This window comes from Macaca nemestrina, chromosome 14 (genome assembly GCF_043159975.1).
Source record: "Macaca nemestrina isolate mMacNem1 chromosome 14, mMacNem.hap1, whole genome shotgun sequence".
In the NCBI taxonomy this organism is placed as follows: Eukaryota; Metazoa; Chordata; class Mammalia; order Primates; family Cercopithecidae; genus Macaca; species Macaca nemestrina.
The window spans coordinates 119,543,500-119,560,579 of NC_092138.1; the positions used below are offsets into that span (position 1 = coordinate 119,543,500).

Below are 17,080 nucleotides of genomic sequence, written 5' to 3' on the forward strand. Positions count from 1 at the left end.
AGACAAAATAGTTACTTTTCAAAATAGACAACCTGTTTTACTGATGCTTAGCTATAAAGTAGCGAGCTACGTATCCAAAAGGGAGATATGGGAAAACAGAAAATGTCCACAAGCGATCGGGGTGGGGGGGCAGTTGCAGCAGCACCTGGCTCTGTTGCGCTGTGAGCCAGCCACGTGGGCTGGACAGCTCACTTAGCCACTGAAATTACATCATCTAAGATTTTGTTGCAGTTACTTTGATAAATTCTCCCTCTTGCTATGAAGAGTAAGGTTTGTTTTTTTTGTTTTTGTTTTTGTTTTTTTTTTTTGACTTGGAGTCTCGCTGTGTCACCCAGTCCAGAGTGCAGTATTACAATCATGGCTCATCGCGGCCTTGACCTTCTGCCTCAAGCAATCCTCCCGCCTCAACCTTCCAAGTAGTCGGGACCCAAAGGCGAGTTTGATTTCTTTGCTAACGAATTCCTAATTCACCTCGCAGTGGGCCTGTCAAGGCCATATGCCCGGACATCCACCTTGCCGACCGTCCATGTGGTCTCTAAAGTGGATGCACTCCGGTTGCCTGGGCTCTGCACGCGATACTGAGTCTCCAAGTCTGCCGCTGTATAAGGGACTGACAGCCCCAAGCGTCTCGACGCGCCACCTTGAGCCGGGCTTTATTCCACAGGGCGACTCTGCTTCCCGTGATGAGATGCAGCACGTGAGCACAGATCAAAGGGTATCAGCAACTAACCCATTCCCCTGGTACTAAGCAGAGGACCAAGAGTTTAGTTCCTTACTTATTTCCTACGGGCTTGATTCAAAACAGCTTTCTGGAATCCTGGGGACAAACATCTCTACCTGGTGAGAATTCTGGCTTTAGTAACGGAAGAATCACCTAAAGCCCATTTTGTAACTGCTGTTCTCATCAGAATTTGAGGCCAAAGGTAAAAATAAAAGGGGGGCTAAGATCGTGACACCCCAGTTTGCACAAGGCCAACCAGCCTGCTTGAGGGGGTAAAAGGAATAGGATTTTTAAACTGCTGAGTTTTAAAAACGTGGCTGTAGGCTGGGCGCACTGGCTCACGTCTATAAGCCCAGCACTTTGGGAGGCCGAGGTGGGAGGATTGCTTGAGGCCAGGAGTTCAAGACTGGCTTGAGTAACACAGCAATACCCTATCTCTTTAAAAAGAAAAAAAATGGTTATTAAAATAGCAATAAAAAGGTTAATACAATAAATTACTATGTCAACATGGCACCCCCTGCTGCCAGACGAGGTGCAATCTCTGTGGCTGTGAGGTCCGGAGAGAAATGTAACCGGCATCATAGGGAAGGTGGACCCCAAAGCCCCACAACATTACTCCTGCACAGTGTGTTAACCAGCATGAAGTCTCCTCCACAATCAGAAGCCTGGTTTAGAGGAACGCTGCCCACTGGACCTGGGTGGACTCCAGATGCCGGCCGACCAGACAGCCCCACCCTGGGACCCTGCCGGCAGCCCCGACTGGACAGAATGGCCTCATGAGTGTCCTTTCCCGCCACAGGCTGCAGACCCCGAGCCAGTCCTGGCTGTGACTGAGGCTGCGCATAAACGTCTGCGCCCAACAGCTCACCTTTGTACATGACACGCCCAGTCCACCTCATTTCAAATGTTACACTTGCCCCAAGGCGAACACGGATGTTACAGGTTAACTCACTGCATGTGTGCTAGACTTTCCCTGTAAGTGTTCAGACATTGCACGAACCGGATGAACAAACCCCACTTTCCCTGTAAACGTTCAGACATTCCTTGAGCACGATGAACACACACAGCCAACAAACCCCGGAACGTGTAATGCCGCGGCCTCCTCTCCTCCTGTGGGGGCATGTGCTTACAGCTCCCCCAAGACCACATTTCCCAAAGCACAGAGTGTTACTCTGAAAATAAAACCTCCTTTTTCCTTCCTCTGTACATCTCGTGGTCGTGTTAACAACTAGTGCTACAAATGCAGAGAAACGGGGTATCATCCGTGCTGCTCACCGAATTCCTAGCACCAAAGCTTCAAGGCCCCCCAGTCTGAAGGAAGCTTCTATCACCCTAAAGCCAACTCTGGAGACGAAGGCCAAGCTGGGGAAAGGCTGTGTCTCTGCAAATCCACGCCACGGGGCCCTCTGCAGTTGTGTGTAACGAACTCTTGGTCTGTCCTGGGGTTTGGGGAAATCAGGATGCAAGCAGATACCGTATGCTCTGCCACGGGACCGTGAAGTCTGCGGAACCTCAGAGGAACACGGAGACAAATGGCTGCACGACTCCCACAGGCCAAGCCTCGATGGGCGCCCGTGTCAAGAACACAGACACGCCGGGAGGGGCAGCCGATGCAGGCAACGCCTGCAACCCCAGCAAGCAACAGCGTCTCAGTGTGGGGGTCTCTGGCCAGGCTCCACCACAACTGCCATATTCTGTGGCAAAATTTTAAAAATAGGTTTTAACTAGTTATAACTCTAACTTGTTTTACACATAAACAGAACACAGGGTACCAACAGGCTCCAAAATACTTTGCCTAGAACCAAGTCTAGAATGCAGATGGCTGTTGCTCTGAGTGTGAGGAGTCCCCTGTAGTGCCATAAATCCTAGATCTAGGTGACTAAGTGCTCTTCCTAAACCAGACGGCACCATGAGGCTCTGAGGGCACCCTCTGTCCCCAGGCCAGTCCATCAGCCCCAGCAGAAGCTTCTAGAGTAAGAGCCTGTGGATTTGTATTGGACGGATGTAAACCAGGCAAAGTCACAGGGGCTCGTCCTGGAAGCCCATCCATTTACCCACTCATGCCGTGGAGAGCCCTGCCCCCAACTCCACACCCGCAATCACGCTCAACCACAAGAACTGGCTTCTAGGCCCTCAAGCTACTCCCTCTCGACCCTGGACAGACGCTTCTCAAACCATGAGGCCCAGAGTAGTCTTAACAGGTGGTCCCAGCAGAACTGGCCACTGCATGAATTGATACTTTGTGTGTGGGGAGCCTTAGCTTCCCGAGTAGCTGGGACCACAGGTGCACATCACCTCTCCTATTTAATTTTTTGTAGAGTCAGGGTCTTGCTATGTTGCCCAGGCTGGTCTTGAATTCCTGGGCTCAAAAGTGAACTGCCCAACTCAGCCTCCCAAGGTGCTGGGATGACAGGTGTGAGCCACTATGCCCAGCCTAGAATTGGTTTTTCTTAAACCTGAGTTTGACACATGAACCCCACTTACATAGATATCAGCACACTCTCCCAGCTCGAGAGTTTTCCTGAATCTCGATTCTGTCCGTTCAAGATCAATATCTAAGAAAGGGTCAGAACTGACCCTCCCTCAGTGAAGCCTAAGGGCAAATGCAGCAGCATCTCAGTGTATGAGGAGACAAAGTAAGAAGGGTGGAAAACACACACTGAAATTCTAGTGCTAGAATCATAATCACCAACACTTTAAGAGGGAATCTGCTTTCCAAAATATGTAGCTGCTGGATTAACTTCAAAGTCACCAGATTCCACAGGCAGTAGCTCACAGGGGCACAGCTTTCTAAGGCCGCACAGCCCGGGACAGCGTAACAGCCTCAGGGCAAAGCAAACTAAACAAAGGCTTGGTTCTCTCAAGGACGAAGGTGCTCAAGTGTTTCCAAATATTCTTCTTCTTCTAAGTAAGTTAGATGCCTCCTACAACACTGTTTAGAGTGCCAGTGTATTCAGAAACATGAAGTTGAAACTACATCTCAGGACCCCAAAATCACTACGCTAAAGGGACGTCAAGGTGAGGAAGAGCTTAGACCAAACCTGCCTCCCATGCTCTTCCTAACAGAGACAGCTACTGGGGGTGGGGGGAAAAGCCACGTACCTCCCTCACAACCGATCCACAAGGAAATTCCTCATGGACAGAGGACAGAACTCAAAGTCACCATCTGCACACGGAGATAAATGCGGATCTGACTGCTTCCTCTGGAAAGATGCACCAGAAATGCATTTGTCTGATCTACCTGTGACCTGGAAATCCCTCCCCGCTTCGAGCCATCCATCCTTCCTAGACTGAACCAACGTACGTCTCACATGTATTGATTCCTCACGTCTCCCTAAAATGTGTAAGACCAAGTTGTGCCCCAAACACCTTGGACACATGTCCAGGACCTCCTGAGGCTGCCGCAGTGTGTCCTCAACCCCTCCCTAAGGCTGTGTCTATAACCTTGGGAAAATGAACTCTCTATGGATCGAGGACTGTCGCAGAGATCCTTCTGGTTTACAGGAAGCATTCTCTCCTGCGAGTATATCAATGAAATCATGTGGAATTACAAAATGCCACTTTAGTAAAAGCCAAAGGAATTAGGGTTCTATGTGCTTCAAAAAAAAAAAAAAAAAAAGTAACGTTCTATTTGTCAATGGACCATGAAGCCCACACCCCCTTTTGCAGTGAAGATGTCAAACGGGACGAGAGGCCCCTCCTGAGGATGCTACCCTCTGACCCCACTTCCCAGAGTCCAGTTTCCTGCTGCTCAGGGAACAGCAACCCCAGCTTCACGGGGCTCAGGCCTCCAAACCCAACTCCCACCCATGCTGGAGAATCACCCCAGGGACTAGCTAAGTGGCAGGTGCAACTCTCACCTCACCCCCTTAAAGGGGAAAAGGCACCTTCCCGCTCCTCTTCCTGCTGGTGGGAACAGGGGCAGGAGCTGGAGGGTCAGGAGTCGGGCGGCAGAACGGAAGCAGCCTGGGTCCCTGCTAGTCAGAGTTGGCAAATGCCAACCATCCCCGACATTCACTTTGCAAATAAATCCTTCTCTTTTGTCAGGTCCCTGGTTATAAGTTTGCACCCATAACTTAAAAAGAAAAAAAAAAAAACTCAGATAAAAAATCGGTGTTTGGCAGACAATATTTCAATTATCTTGGGGCCTTGGGTCAAATGATGGCAAAACAGGAAACTGAACGCTGTTATTCAGAAAACTACCTTCCAGCGCCGTCTACCCTCCCAGGCTGTCACCTTATGGTTGTTTGTCTGCTAGATGATTAACAAAACTCTTCTGAAAACCTAGGTGTACAGAACAGACAAGAAGTCAGCTCGGGTTGAGGGGAAGCAGGATAAGACCCCCTTCCCCGCAGGATGGTGGAAGAGGAGGAACCTTCAGCACCTGGGTTTTCAGGATGCTGGATCTCTGAGAGCATCTCTCACAGCTCAAGTACAGCCAGACCCTCCTCTGACACAGCCTGTTCAGGCGAAGGTGGGCACCTGCCCTAGAGACCCACAGCCCTGTGCGGGGCTCAGCTGGAGCTGAACTTGCCTCCCTTGGTAAGCGTCAGGGCCAGGGGTGGGGAGAGGAGAGAAGCAGCAGGCCTGAGGGCCACTGTGGAAACTCCATGCCACGCTAACTCTCGTCTGATGTGCTCCGGCCAAAGCCACGCTTCTCGGAGGGAGTTTCCCTTCACACATGCGGAAATCATCAACATCTAGTCTCCCCACAGAACAAATCCTTCCCTAGGAGGCAGACGCTTGGCTGTAACACGGGGTAATGAGGGGCGCGCCTTCGTGCCCACTCTGTAGTGTTTCCTGTTACCTATTTTACCTTAAGCTACAAATGATTCCCGTTTACACGGGACACAGTGACACAGACAGCAAAACACATGAGATTCAGTGTGATCCCACACCCGTCACTGCTGACCTCAAGTGCTTTGTTCGTTTTGCTTCTAGAGTTTGTATTCTCTCCCCGGGTTCCAGGCCTGTGGATTCAACCAACCATAGATCAACATATTTTTTAATGTGTTTGTACTAAGCATTCAGACTTTATTATTCATTAAACAACTACTCGCATGGTATGTCCATGGTATAGCTGTTACGAGCAACCCTGACATGACTGTCTGCAGGAGGATGTGCATATGTCATATGCAAACACGATGCCATTTTATTGCAGGGACCTCAACGCCCAAAGACCTTGGATTCCATAGGCAGTCCTGCAGCCCACCCCCATGGGCACTGTGGAATGGCTATAATAGAAAATATGGAGGTTTTAAACAGTTATGTACTAAATCTAATCTTTTGTTAAGAAATTAATGTGTATCACTTGTATTATTTGGAAGTCCTTCCTGGCCCAGAGACTTGACATGTTCTTATCTTTTTGTCCACGGATCTAGCCATTCCAGTAAGCTTGTTGAACACAAATCAATTTTACAATTAAATTCTTACAAGAATCACACTCAATCTGTAAGCTGCTTTGGTTTTTAAAGTGAAATAACCAATAGTTTTGCCAACCTGCTATATCATAGAATAACAGGATAAAGCAGCCCCATGGCATGCAAAAACATGGGGTTTCAAAGCTAACCAGTATAAAACACGTTACAAACCCCTAAATATGAAAACGTTTTACACCAAAACAGATATTCCAGAAAAAAACAGGATGTTCAAAAAAGCCCTTTGCAGAAAAGCACTTTCCCCTTCATTTTTCACACGGTTTCCTGAAGCTTGTGTTTGGTGATGACCATGAACCAGAAGTAGCGTCCGCTGCAACTACTGTTACAGCAACACAGAATATTAAGGGAAAAAAAAAAAAAAAAAGGCCGAGCGCGGTGGCTCAAGCCTGTAATCCCAGCACTTTGGGGGGCCAAGACGGGCGGATCACGAGGTCAGGAGATCGAGACCATCCTGGCTAACACGGTGAAACCCCATCTCTACTAAAAAAAAAAAAAAAAAACCTAACCGGGCGAGGTGGCGGGCGCCTGTAGTCCCAGCTACTCGGGAGACTGAGGCAGGAGAATGGCGTAAACCCAGGAGGCGGAGCTTGCAGTGAGCTGAGATCCGGCCACTGCACCCCAGCCTGGGCGACAGAGCGAGACTCCCTCTCAAAAAAAAAAAAAAAAAAAAAGGACACAGCATATTTCCTACTGATGAGAACAGGTAGAGTGTTATAAAATGAGTGTGTCCTAAAGTCAACAATGTTCAAATTCTAGGTCTCCCACAGACACTAGATGGTAACCGCCAAAGCTTATGTACCTGGCAACGTTCAAGGAGACCAAGTTCAGAGCTGTCACAATGCAGCACCATCCTCACGCGATTATCTCAGGCAGGTTTGAGGGCAAGTGTCCCCGTCACAGTGGGAAAGCTGCCCAGCCCAGCACTTCCTGAGATCACAGACCTTCGCCTTCCCACGTCTTCAATAGTTCCTTTACACCGGGAACCACACAACAAAACCTAAAACACTTCCTCAAATCTCAAGACAGTCTTTAGAGCTCTTTTCCTTGCCCCTTCTCTTATTGAAAAAGCTTATTTTGTAAGCAACCTGTAGTGCTTACCAGAGCTGGGGCGGGAGGAGAGCTAGTGTTTGGTAGACCGAGTTTCAAGCGTGGGGAGACCAGAAAGTTCTGGAGATGGATGGCGGTGATCGCAGCACGACAGTGTGAACACACTTAATGCCACAAAACCATACAGTTAAAAATAGAGTGCTGTGTAACTTTACCACAATCAAAAAACTGAGAAAAGTCATCTATAATTACTGTCTCCAATATCTTCCATCCTGTAAGTTACATTTGCTTTCGGAAATCCTCAGAGCAATCATGAAAAACTAATACCCTGTCGTCTCTGAAACGCAAAGTCGTTCAAGGGCTTTGGTTATAGGAAAGTAGCTGGAAAGCAAAGCGTCCGTTAGGCACAGCAGCCGTGATAGGACAAACACACGGTAGGAAGGTGGTGGTCATGCTACACACAGATGGGAAGGGTGTGGGGAGCCACAACACCCGATGCTTGGGAGGCACCTGGGCAGGAGCTGAGAATGTACCAAACACGTTCGATCATGCAACATTCACGGACCCCGAGTCCAGCCACCACCGCTGACATCCACTGTGGCTGGGGTGTCCTCCCAGCCTGTGATGGCTCGCTCCTTCGGTTAACTGCCTTGAATCTACTGGTTCCTCTCCTCATGGGCCTCTTTCCTGTCGTCTTCCTGTCATTTTTCTGTCAGCAAACACATTTCCTGTCATTTTCCTGAACTGACATGACATTTCCTGTCATTTTCCTGAACTGACATGACATTTCCTGTCATTTTCCTGAACTGACATGACATTTCCTGTCATTTTCCTGTCAGCAAGCACATGCGTCCAGCCTGACCTTGCTGATGTGCTCCAGCGGCCCTGGACTCGAGCCGCACTGTTCCATCAGTGTGGCATTCGCGAGTTACCTCCTGGGAAATGCCAGGTGATGGTAACATCAACCAGGAGACACAGCTGAGAAGCAGAACGCATGGTGCGGTGCCCAGAACGTCACGTCCTTGAACAGACGCTCCGTATCTTCTCCTCTCCTGCCAGAGCTTCACTGTAGGAAGGCGGCCATTCTTCCAGTGCTGCTACTTCCAACACCGGGGAAAGCAAGCTTCAGAAATGAACGGTGTCAAAGAGGGAGGACCCACCAGCAGGGCTACCGGCAGCCAGACAACCGCAGCCCCAGCATTCCCCAGCCACCGTGACTGACAGCCCAGGCTCCAGAAATGCACGGCTTCAACCTTAGGAGTAAAAACCCTCCCAATCCAACTATTATTTTCAACAGTGGGATTGAGGAATGAGGTGTTCTAACCCTGCCTCTCTCGACAGCACAGATCATCAGATCCCAGTTCTTATAGGATTGGGGAGTGGGGTGGGGTGGGGTGGTTCCTAACCCTGCCCGCCTTCATAGAAAAGAACTTGGATATGATGACCTGTGCTAGATTAGCACTTTGCTTCTGCCATATGCAGTCATCCTCAGCACCAGGAAAAGTCAGAATCGTTGAGTGATGACACCAATACCAACACACGCCGTTCTGCGGCTCTGGTAACTGGCTGCACAGATACAACCCGATAGTGGTGAGGTCTAAAGACATCACCAGTCTTCCCAAGGATTGTGTTCCTGAATATTTTGCGTTTGGAATAACGGTCTTCTTTGCCAGGGCTGAGCCATGCTTCCCTCTCGCCTGTCCTCTGCCTTCACCAGCTTCGTGTGCGCTTCTGGACAAGTGTTTGTGCAGGCGCTATCACTTATTTCCACAGCGAGAATATACACAGACACCACACAGAAATGGGCAACCCCGTTAGGAGCTGTGCAGGGAGATCTAACTCATCCCATGTGCCAAATTCCTGTTGCCATGGAAATTAAACTAACTAAACTAACGTTGCTATGATCTCATCTCTTACTGTACCACTAAAGATCATCCGGGTAAGAGGAATGTGCCTCTGCATAGCATTCAGCTCACATTTACATGTCGGTTTTTCCTGAATATGGTTATGTGAGATAGAAATCAGTAAGATGGGGTGTAACATACAGTGTAGGATCGTTGTGTCTCCTAGCCTCAAACACTTCAAGATCCTCAGAAAATGAAGTTTAACGCTGGGGACGTGAGTTACATAGTAACTTGTTTTGGATACTATCATATCAACACCAAATAACTTCTTGAATTCCTTTTTAAATTGAAAAGCAATTTACAAAGCACAAAAGCCCCAATATTAAAGAATACAATTCAGTCTTTTTAGCATATTCTAAAAGCTGCACATCAACCACTAGTATGTAATTCCGGGACTTTTTCACCACAGGCCAAAGAAACCTTGAACCCATTAAGAGTCAGCACCTGGCTCCTTCCTTCTACCAGCCCCTGGCAATCACCAGCCAACTTCCTTTTCTCTGGATTTGCACATTCTGGACACCTGTTGTGAGGAGAATCGTACAGTGCATGACCTTTGGTGTGACCTTCGGTGCTGACATCTTTCACGTCTAAGGTGAGTGGAATCTCAGTGAGTGACCGGTTGACAGACACCTGGACTGTTTCTACTACTATGAATAATGCTGCTGTGAAGATTCAGGCATGACATACTTTTTGGAAAAATGTTTTCAGTTTTCTTGAGCATATGGCTAGGAGTGAAATTGCTGGGTCGTACGGTGATTTCATGCTTTTCTGAGGAACTGTCGGACTTTTCCAAATCAACTGCACCATTTTACTTCCCCTCCCACTAGCAATATATCAAGATTTCAGTTTTCCCCAATTCACCAACATGTCACTGTCCAATACTGGGGTTTTACCCACCCATCACGGTGGTTGTGAAGTGTTATTTCACGGTGGTTTTGATTTCCATTTCTAAGATGACGAATTCTGCTAAACATCTCATGTGCTTTTTAAGGCATTTATAGGTCTTTCTTTGGAGAGTGTCTATTCAAATCCTTTGTCCATTTTTAAATTGGATTTTTATTAAGAGTTTTTGAATATATTCTTGATATCAGGTCCTTATCGTGACAATGTATCCTGTTCTGTGGGTTGTCATTTTACTTTAATAGTATCCTCTGAATTGAACATTTTTAATTTTGATACGGTCTTTTTCCCTTCAGTTGCTTGTTATAGCTTTAGACGTCTCAGCCAAGGAAACATTGCCTAATCCAACCTAACAGTTTCTCCAGGATTCTCCCCTAAAGGTGTTATGAGCTGAACTGTCCCCCTCCCCCAAGATTCCATGTTAAAGTCACAACCCCGGAAACCCAAAATGTCACTGTATTTACATACAGGGCCTTTAACTTGGCAATTTAGGTCCCATAAGATCTTAAAAGTAGGGCCTGATCCAGTATGACTGGTGTTCTTTTAAGAGAATTTAGACACAGTCCTCAGTGCTGCATACACGTAAGAGAAACCTGTGAGGACACAGAGAAGAAGCTGTCTACACAGCATGGGGTGAGGCCCCAGAGAATCCAACCCTGCCCGCACCTTGATCCCAGGCTTCCAGTCTCCAGAAAAAAGGAAATAAGATGCTATTGTCTAAGTCGCACGGTCTGTGGTGTCCGTTATGGTACCCAGCAGACTGACAGAATGGGTCTCAGTCAGCTCCTTACATTGGAACCATGTTGAGCTTTGCGTGTAGGGTGAGGAAGGGTCCAGTCCATCCTTTTCTATGTGGATACCCCAGTTGTCCCAGCACCATTGAGTTGTGAAAGGAAAAAAGTAAAGCAACCCTTGCTGTCCTCTCTCCATCAACAGATTAGAAGATACACTGAAGAATCATGGACAATTTTGTCGGTTCAAGCCAGTGGTTTTCAAACTTTTGGGTCTCAGGAACCCTTTGCACTTTATTAAAGAGCACAAAAAAGCTTTCTCATCAGGCCGGGAGTGGTGGCTGCTCATGCCTGTAATCCCAGCACTTTGGGAGGCAGAGACAGGTGGATCACTTGAGGTCAGGAGTTCGAGACCGGCCTGGCCAACATGGTGAAACACCGTCTCTACTAAAATACAAAAATTAGCCTGGCATGGTGCTGAACACCTGTAGTACCAGCTACTAGGGAGGCTGAGGCAGGAGAATCGCTTGAACTCAGGAGGCAGAGGTTGAAGTGAGCTGAGGTCACACCACCGCACTCCGGCCTGCATGGCAGAGCAAGACTCCGTCTCAAAAAAAAAAAAAAAAAAAAAAAAAAAAAAAAAAAAAAAAGAACATAATTTAGTTTCTTTTACAAGGATAAAGTCATTACATCTTAACACAGTCTTAAAGAAGAAACCATTTTCCAAAATAAGCAGCAGCGTGGCAACAGTTTGTGCTACTGTGAAAACACCTAACATCTCTGCACCTCAGACAGCAGGATTCTCATGCCTGCATCTGCGTTCAGTGGGCTGCAGAGCCATGGCTGAAGTTTATGAAGAAAGTCCGACCCCCTACTGATATACAATTAGGAAGCAGTATTTTCATTGTGTTTTCAGATCATTTTAGGTATTCTCTGCTGCCAAATGTAACAAGTGGCACTTCCGTACAGGCTGTCTGCAACACAGAGTCTGTGCTCTGGTCGACGGGCCTTTCTGCCCCAATTCCTTCTAAGTCGACTGGTCCGTCTTGCACTTGAATGGCTTTTACCAGCACACGATTTTGTAATCACACATTGGTTAGAAAATACTGGTTCAGAGTTATGAGCGGCTTCCACATTATATGTCCCAAAAAAAAAAAACAAAACAAAACAAACAAAACAAAAAAAAAAAAACCCCACGTCAGTATCACCATTGGTCACATGAGAAAGTGGTGGACACAAGATTTTTATGTTTTAATATTCACCGGAAAGCTCAAATGTCTATCATTGGGAAAAATGTAAGGTACTTTCCTTGAGATGAAAGTCATTTTGTTCATTTTTCAGGCCACACCTGCAAATACCTCCATCTGAAGTGGCATCTTTTGTAAGTCATTCTTTATATAAAGGCGGCCGTTAGTGGAAGAAGTGGTTCTGCAGGTTCATAGTTCAGAGGCACCAGTGCTCTCCCAAGAGATAACCATAAAATCCACAGAAGACGCACCTGTGCACACTTCCTGTTTCTCACTCAGAACATTCCAGAAGGAACCCTGAATCCCAATGCCACAGCGGGACTGAAGTTTGCTCTCACCCACACAATAAACCCAGGGAGCTCCCCCAGCCCCCACCCCGAGGCCACAGCCTTGGTCCTCTATCTGGTCTAGGGGGGCTCCTGCAGCTCCAGCCTAACAGGGAACAGAAGGCACCCACATGTCACAAAGCCCTCCCAAGGCCCAGCGAGCACTTCTGCTTATGTGCCAGCCAAGTGCGTTTGACAATTCTACAGCCAGCTGTACGGCAGGTAGCGAGGTACCCAGCAAATACTCAGGGCTCACGTTACTAAGGAAGGTGCACAGCGAGGTACCCAGCAAGTACTCAAGGCTCACGTTATGGAGGAGGAAACCAGGCAGATAGTGAGGTACCCAGCAGGGTTCACGTTACTCAGGAGGAAAGGAGGGTAGAGACAAGGGGGCTGGAACAGTCTGTCATAAGCTTTAGCATTTACAAGGCTCGCTGAAGATTATCTGATTTGATCGTCACAACAGCTCACAAGATAGGCAGAGGCAAGACTATTTTCACTTCATAAAAAGAGATCCCGAGAACTGATGATGACCACGTGCTCTTCCCACAGGCTCCCAGAAATCCTCCTCAAATCATCTCTCAGTTGTATACATGTGATAATATCTCAGTCACGTCCCCTCTCTGCAGGGGAATTTTACTGCCGCCCTGCTGTTCCTTCGCACCCCTGCCCTCTCCTGCATTTCAGCCATGCCCACCATCCATGGGGAGTCTGCACCACCCCACCCCCGCTGCTGCTGATGGCTTGGGTCACGCTTACCTTTCATTTCCACCTACAGGGACCTGTTCTTCCTTCAAATGCAGCTCAAACTCACTCATTGTGTGAAGCCTTTCTGTCATGTGTAAAATCAGTCTGTGGAATGCTTCATTTAGGAGGTGCTTATGTTGCCTCATTGGCTGTGATCAGGACCAAATTCTGAGCAAACCAGGTGGTCCCCTCTCCCCATCTCTGCTCCAGTGCACTTAAAACAAGGATTCCTGGAAGCATCTTTTTAGTCCAATTCATGCATGAGTCTGCCCCACACACTGCAGAAAAGCCCTGGTGGTCGGTGGTCAGGGCTCAGGGCCCCCCAGGTAGGTAAGGAGAGCTTAGTGCCCTCTCTGGAGTTGTCGCTCAGAGACCCACGGCTGGAAGGGAAGAAACTTGCATCCTGTGAAACATCTAGGCCCCGAGACCCACACTCAGGAGTGGAAAACGGGGAAGGAGCCTTGAACAGACCCTCGGGAGGGCAGACAGTGGGAGCCACGGAGGCCACCAGGAAGGAGGGAGGCAGGCAGTGAGGCCACAGGTGATGTGGCCGGGAGGGAGGTGTTGTGACCAGAGGTGAGGTGGTGGGCGGATGACACGGCGTGGTTTGGGGAGGAGATGTGGCCAGGGGCAATGTGGCCAGGGAAGAAGACACAGCTGGAAGGAAGTGACAAGAGGGGTCTCCAGGCCCCAGACTGTGCCTGATTTATAGATGACATTTTACTTAAGATGTTATATCTAACTTTAAAGAAAAGTAGCAATTTCGACCATTGTGTACATTTAAAGCACGGTACAAATTGAGCACATTTCCCAAACCAAAGAACCGGGCATTGAAGAAAAAATTCATTTAAGATCAGAAATAAAGAGATCCTACAGCTCTTCCAGTCCAATCCCCACCCTAACGTGAATGGGGGGAAAAGGAAGTAGATTCTAGTCAGTCAGCATTAAAGGCAAAACCGATCCACTTTACTTTCTAGACAGAAAACAAGAAGCTCATCAAGGAATCCCTACAAACAGTAGCTTTAGTAGTTCCCGAAATGCAAAATTCACCTACAAAGTAAATCATCTGCTAAGTGTGTATAGAGTAATTTTTTTCATTATTGCCTTCCTCATCTGCAGGGGTTTTTTAGACCTTGCTTCCCCTTAATTGCCTCCAACACCCAGGAAATTTAAACCCCACAAGTAAACTGTGTCTCGATTCATGCCCAGCGTCCTTTGGAGCAGACAGTCCGTTGCTCTAAGACGTTCTTGTCACCTAAGCACCGAGTACAGCCTGAGAACGCACAACACGCACTCACACAAACTCAGACAGTCAACAGGTGAGATACGGCACATGAGGAGGAAGACAAGATAAATGAGCTTCACTGACACCCCAGATCCGACAAGAAATGACACACGCAGCCTGCTCTGGTGCAGGTGACTCCTGGAAAACAGCCAAGGACAGCATTTGGAGAAGCAGCACCGCAGGCCAGGAGGGTCTGGGGGCTTAAGAAGGGAGGGGCGCCCCGACCAGGTACTGGGGGATTCAGAAGGGAGGGGCTCCCCGACCAGGTGGCTGGGGGATTCAGAAGGGAGGGGTGCCCCGACCAGGTGCTGGGGCTTCAGAGGGGATTGGTGCCCCGATCACTTCCTGGGGGCTTCAGAGGCAAGGGGTACCCTGACCACGTGCTGGGACTTCAGACGAGAAGGCACCCCGACCGGGTCCTGGGGGCAGCAGGACAAGCCCAGGGTTCCGTCGTCACTTTTCACTCCCTACTCCCGAATCTCGCCCTGAAGTTGCAGCCAGTCCAGGTATTCATTTACCCATAAAATTAAGTATCTGTGAGTAACACAAGTCACTAATCCACACAGATCTGAGTCTACAGATACCTCCCAGAGACGCCACCATCCCTTCTGGTAGAAGAACAGCCCAGGGGCCCACGCTGCTAGGAAGGGAGACTGTCTCCAGCCTGACGCTGCAGAGTCCTCAACACAAAGTCTACCTTCTGGAACCATGCCGTCTCCTACAGAGGCAACTAGGGGCATGTAGGGTTTTTTAAAATCTTTTTTTTTTCTTGAGACAGAGTCTCCCTCTGTCACCCAGGCTGGAGTGCAGTGGCTCGATCTCGGCTTGCTGCAACCTCTGCCTCTCGAGTTCAAGTGATTCTTCTGCCTCGGCCTCCCGAGTAGCTGGGATTACAGGCGCCTGTCACCGCGCCTGACTATTTTATTTATATTTTTAAGTACAGATGGGATTTCACCTTGTTGGCCAGGCTGGTCTTGAACACCTGACCTCACATGATCCACCCGCCTCGACCTCCCAAACTGCTGGGAATACACGCATGAGCCACGGTGCCCGGCCCATATAGCTATTTAAATTTGACTAAAATTAAATAAAATTAGAAGTTCTCATTTACACTTCAAGCATTCAGTTACCCACAGGTGGCCACTGACCAGAGGCTGGTAGAGATGTCACACTCCACACTGCAGAAGGATCTAGGGACGAAATGGCTCTAAGATCATCTCAGAATCTTTATGTTGAAGCTACTGAAGTTTTACTCTGATTATTATAGACATCAGCATTCTCCCACTTAAAAATGTCAGTGCTATTGCAATGATCAGATCTGTGACTTCCCATCAGCTCTTCTCTTCCTGGATAGATAACTGTAGAGCATCTGCACTCTGCCTCCACACTAAGGGATAGTAGAAGGCTCCGTGTAAAATCAGGGGGAGAAAAAAAAATGAATCCCTAGTCCGCCTTCCCCCCTACGATTTTGTGAAACTCCTCTTAATATGCACAATAACTGCCAGAGTTGCAATAAAGAAGCATCCCTTGACCAGGAAGCAGCAGGGAAGCAAGAGGAGGGAGATGCAAAGACCCTCCGTTCCCTCTGGGACCCCAGGCCCAGCCAGGACTGAGAAGGGCCGCACAGCCCGGCAGACCCGCACACCTGATGCGAACCATACACACGGCTTCCCTGGGCCTCGGTCCCCTGCTCTGCCCTCACTGGCCACTGTGGCTCTGGGTAGAGGCAGCTCCCTGAGCCCCAACACCCACAGCCAGTCCCCTCCTTGCAGGTCTCAGCTGTGCTCCCACTGCCTCCCTGAGGCTTCTCATCATCCGCGTACCGTGTCCACTCTACCCCACAGCCCTTGCTACCGCCCACCCCACCACGGAGCCTAGCACACAGCAGGTGCCCAAGACGCCCCAGTGGGCGGGCATGCCAGGGTAGGGCTTGGAGTTCCAAGGGCCTCGTCCTGCATCACACCACAAACGCCACGGAGGCTGTGGAAGGGGTCCAGGTTTCAGGCCTGTACTCAGCTTCTCCTGGCCCCCGAGGCCAAGAACCTAGCAAGGGAGCGCAGCCGGAAGCAGGGTCCCAAACCCCCTTCATGCTCCTCAAGAGGAAGGGGGCTTCAGGGCACAACCCCACGAGCGTCTTCCTCCTGCCAGGCTGCCTGTCACAGCCCCGACACCTTCACAGCAGGGAAACCCACTCCTGTGAGGAGAAAACCACCAAGTACAACAGGAGCCACGTCCCCCGCAGCGTCTGCTGAGCCCAATAGCGACAGCAGCAGCCGGGCCCCCACTCAGCACACACAGACTCCGAACCCGCCACGCACACCACAAGGCCGACCATCTTGAAGCTCAGCTTCCACTCGTCAGGGCCCTCCTTCCAGGAGAGCTCGGCATGTCTATCTTCCCTGGGCTCACAGAAAGGAGTGGGACCCAACCCCGAGTGTGCACAAAGTTAAGCTCCCACTAGCTGTGCAGACAACCTCCCTAGCCCTGGACTGAGAAGGGGCCAAGCGCAAACAGCCATATTTTGCCCGCACAGGTACGGAATTCAGTCAGCTCTCTCAATGAAGTCGTGACAGGTCAACTCCAGGCTCCTCAGTGCTCTGGGGTTCACCTCGGGCCACTGCACCTTTGAAACGTGGCTGTGGACTCCTCTAGGGTGCTCACTTTCACGGCCCATTTCATTCAGACACTGCAGGCCCCTACCGTGGTGTCAATACCCAGGACACCCCTGCTGGCA

General features: G+C 49.2%; 1 protein-coding gene and 1 long non-coding RNA gene across 5 annotated transcripts in view; one reads left to right on the forward strand and one right to left on the reverse strand.

Annotated features, from left to right (window-relative positions):
* LOC139358253 (uncharacterized) overlaps window positions 1-17,080 on the reverse strand; it is a 127,959-nt gene that overhangs the window by 42,054 nt on the left and 68,825 nt on the right. The gene's annotated exons all lie outside the window — the stretch shown is intronic.
* Window positions 1-17,080, forward strand: part of LOC139358252 (disco-interacting protein 2 homolog C-like) — a 62,045-nt gene that overhangs the window by 41,857 nt on the left and 3,108 nt on the right. Inside the window, exons 4-5 of one of the 3 annotated variants that reach the window (XM_071078725.1) lie at window positions 9,520-9,702; window positions 12,083-16,292. In XM_071078725.1, the coding sequence (XP_070934826.1) occupies window positions 9,520-9,701 (182 nt within the window). In that variant the 3' untranslated portion in view covers window position 9,702; window positions 12,083-16,292. Of the gene's footprint in view, window positions 1-317; window positions 2,127-9,519; window positions 9,703-12,082; window positions 16,293-17,080 lie in introns of those variants that run through there. The other 2 variants (XM_071078726.1, XM_071078727.1) reach the window with 2 other exon arrangements.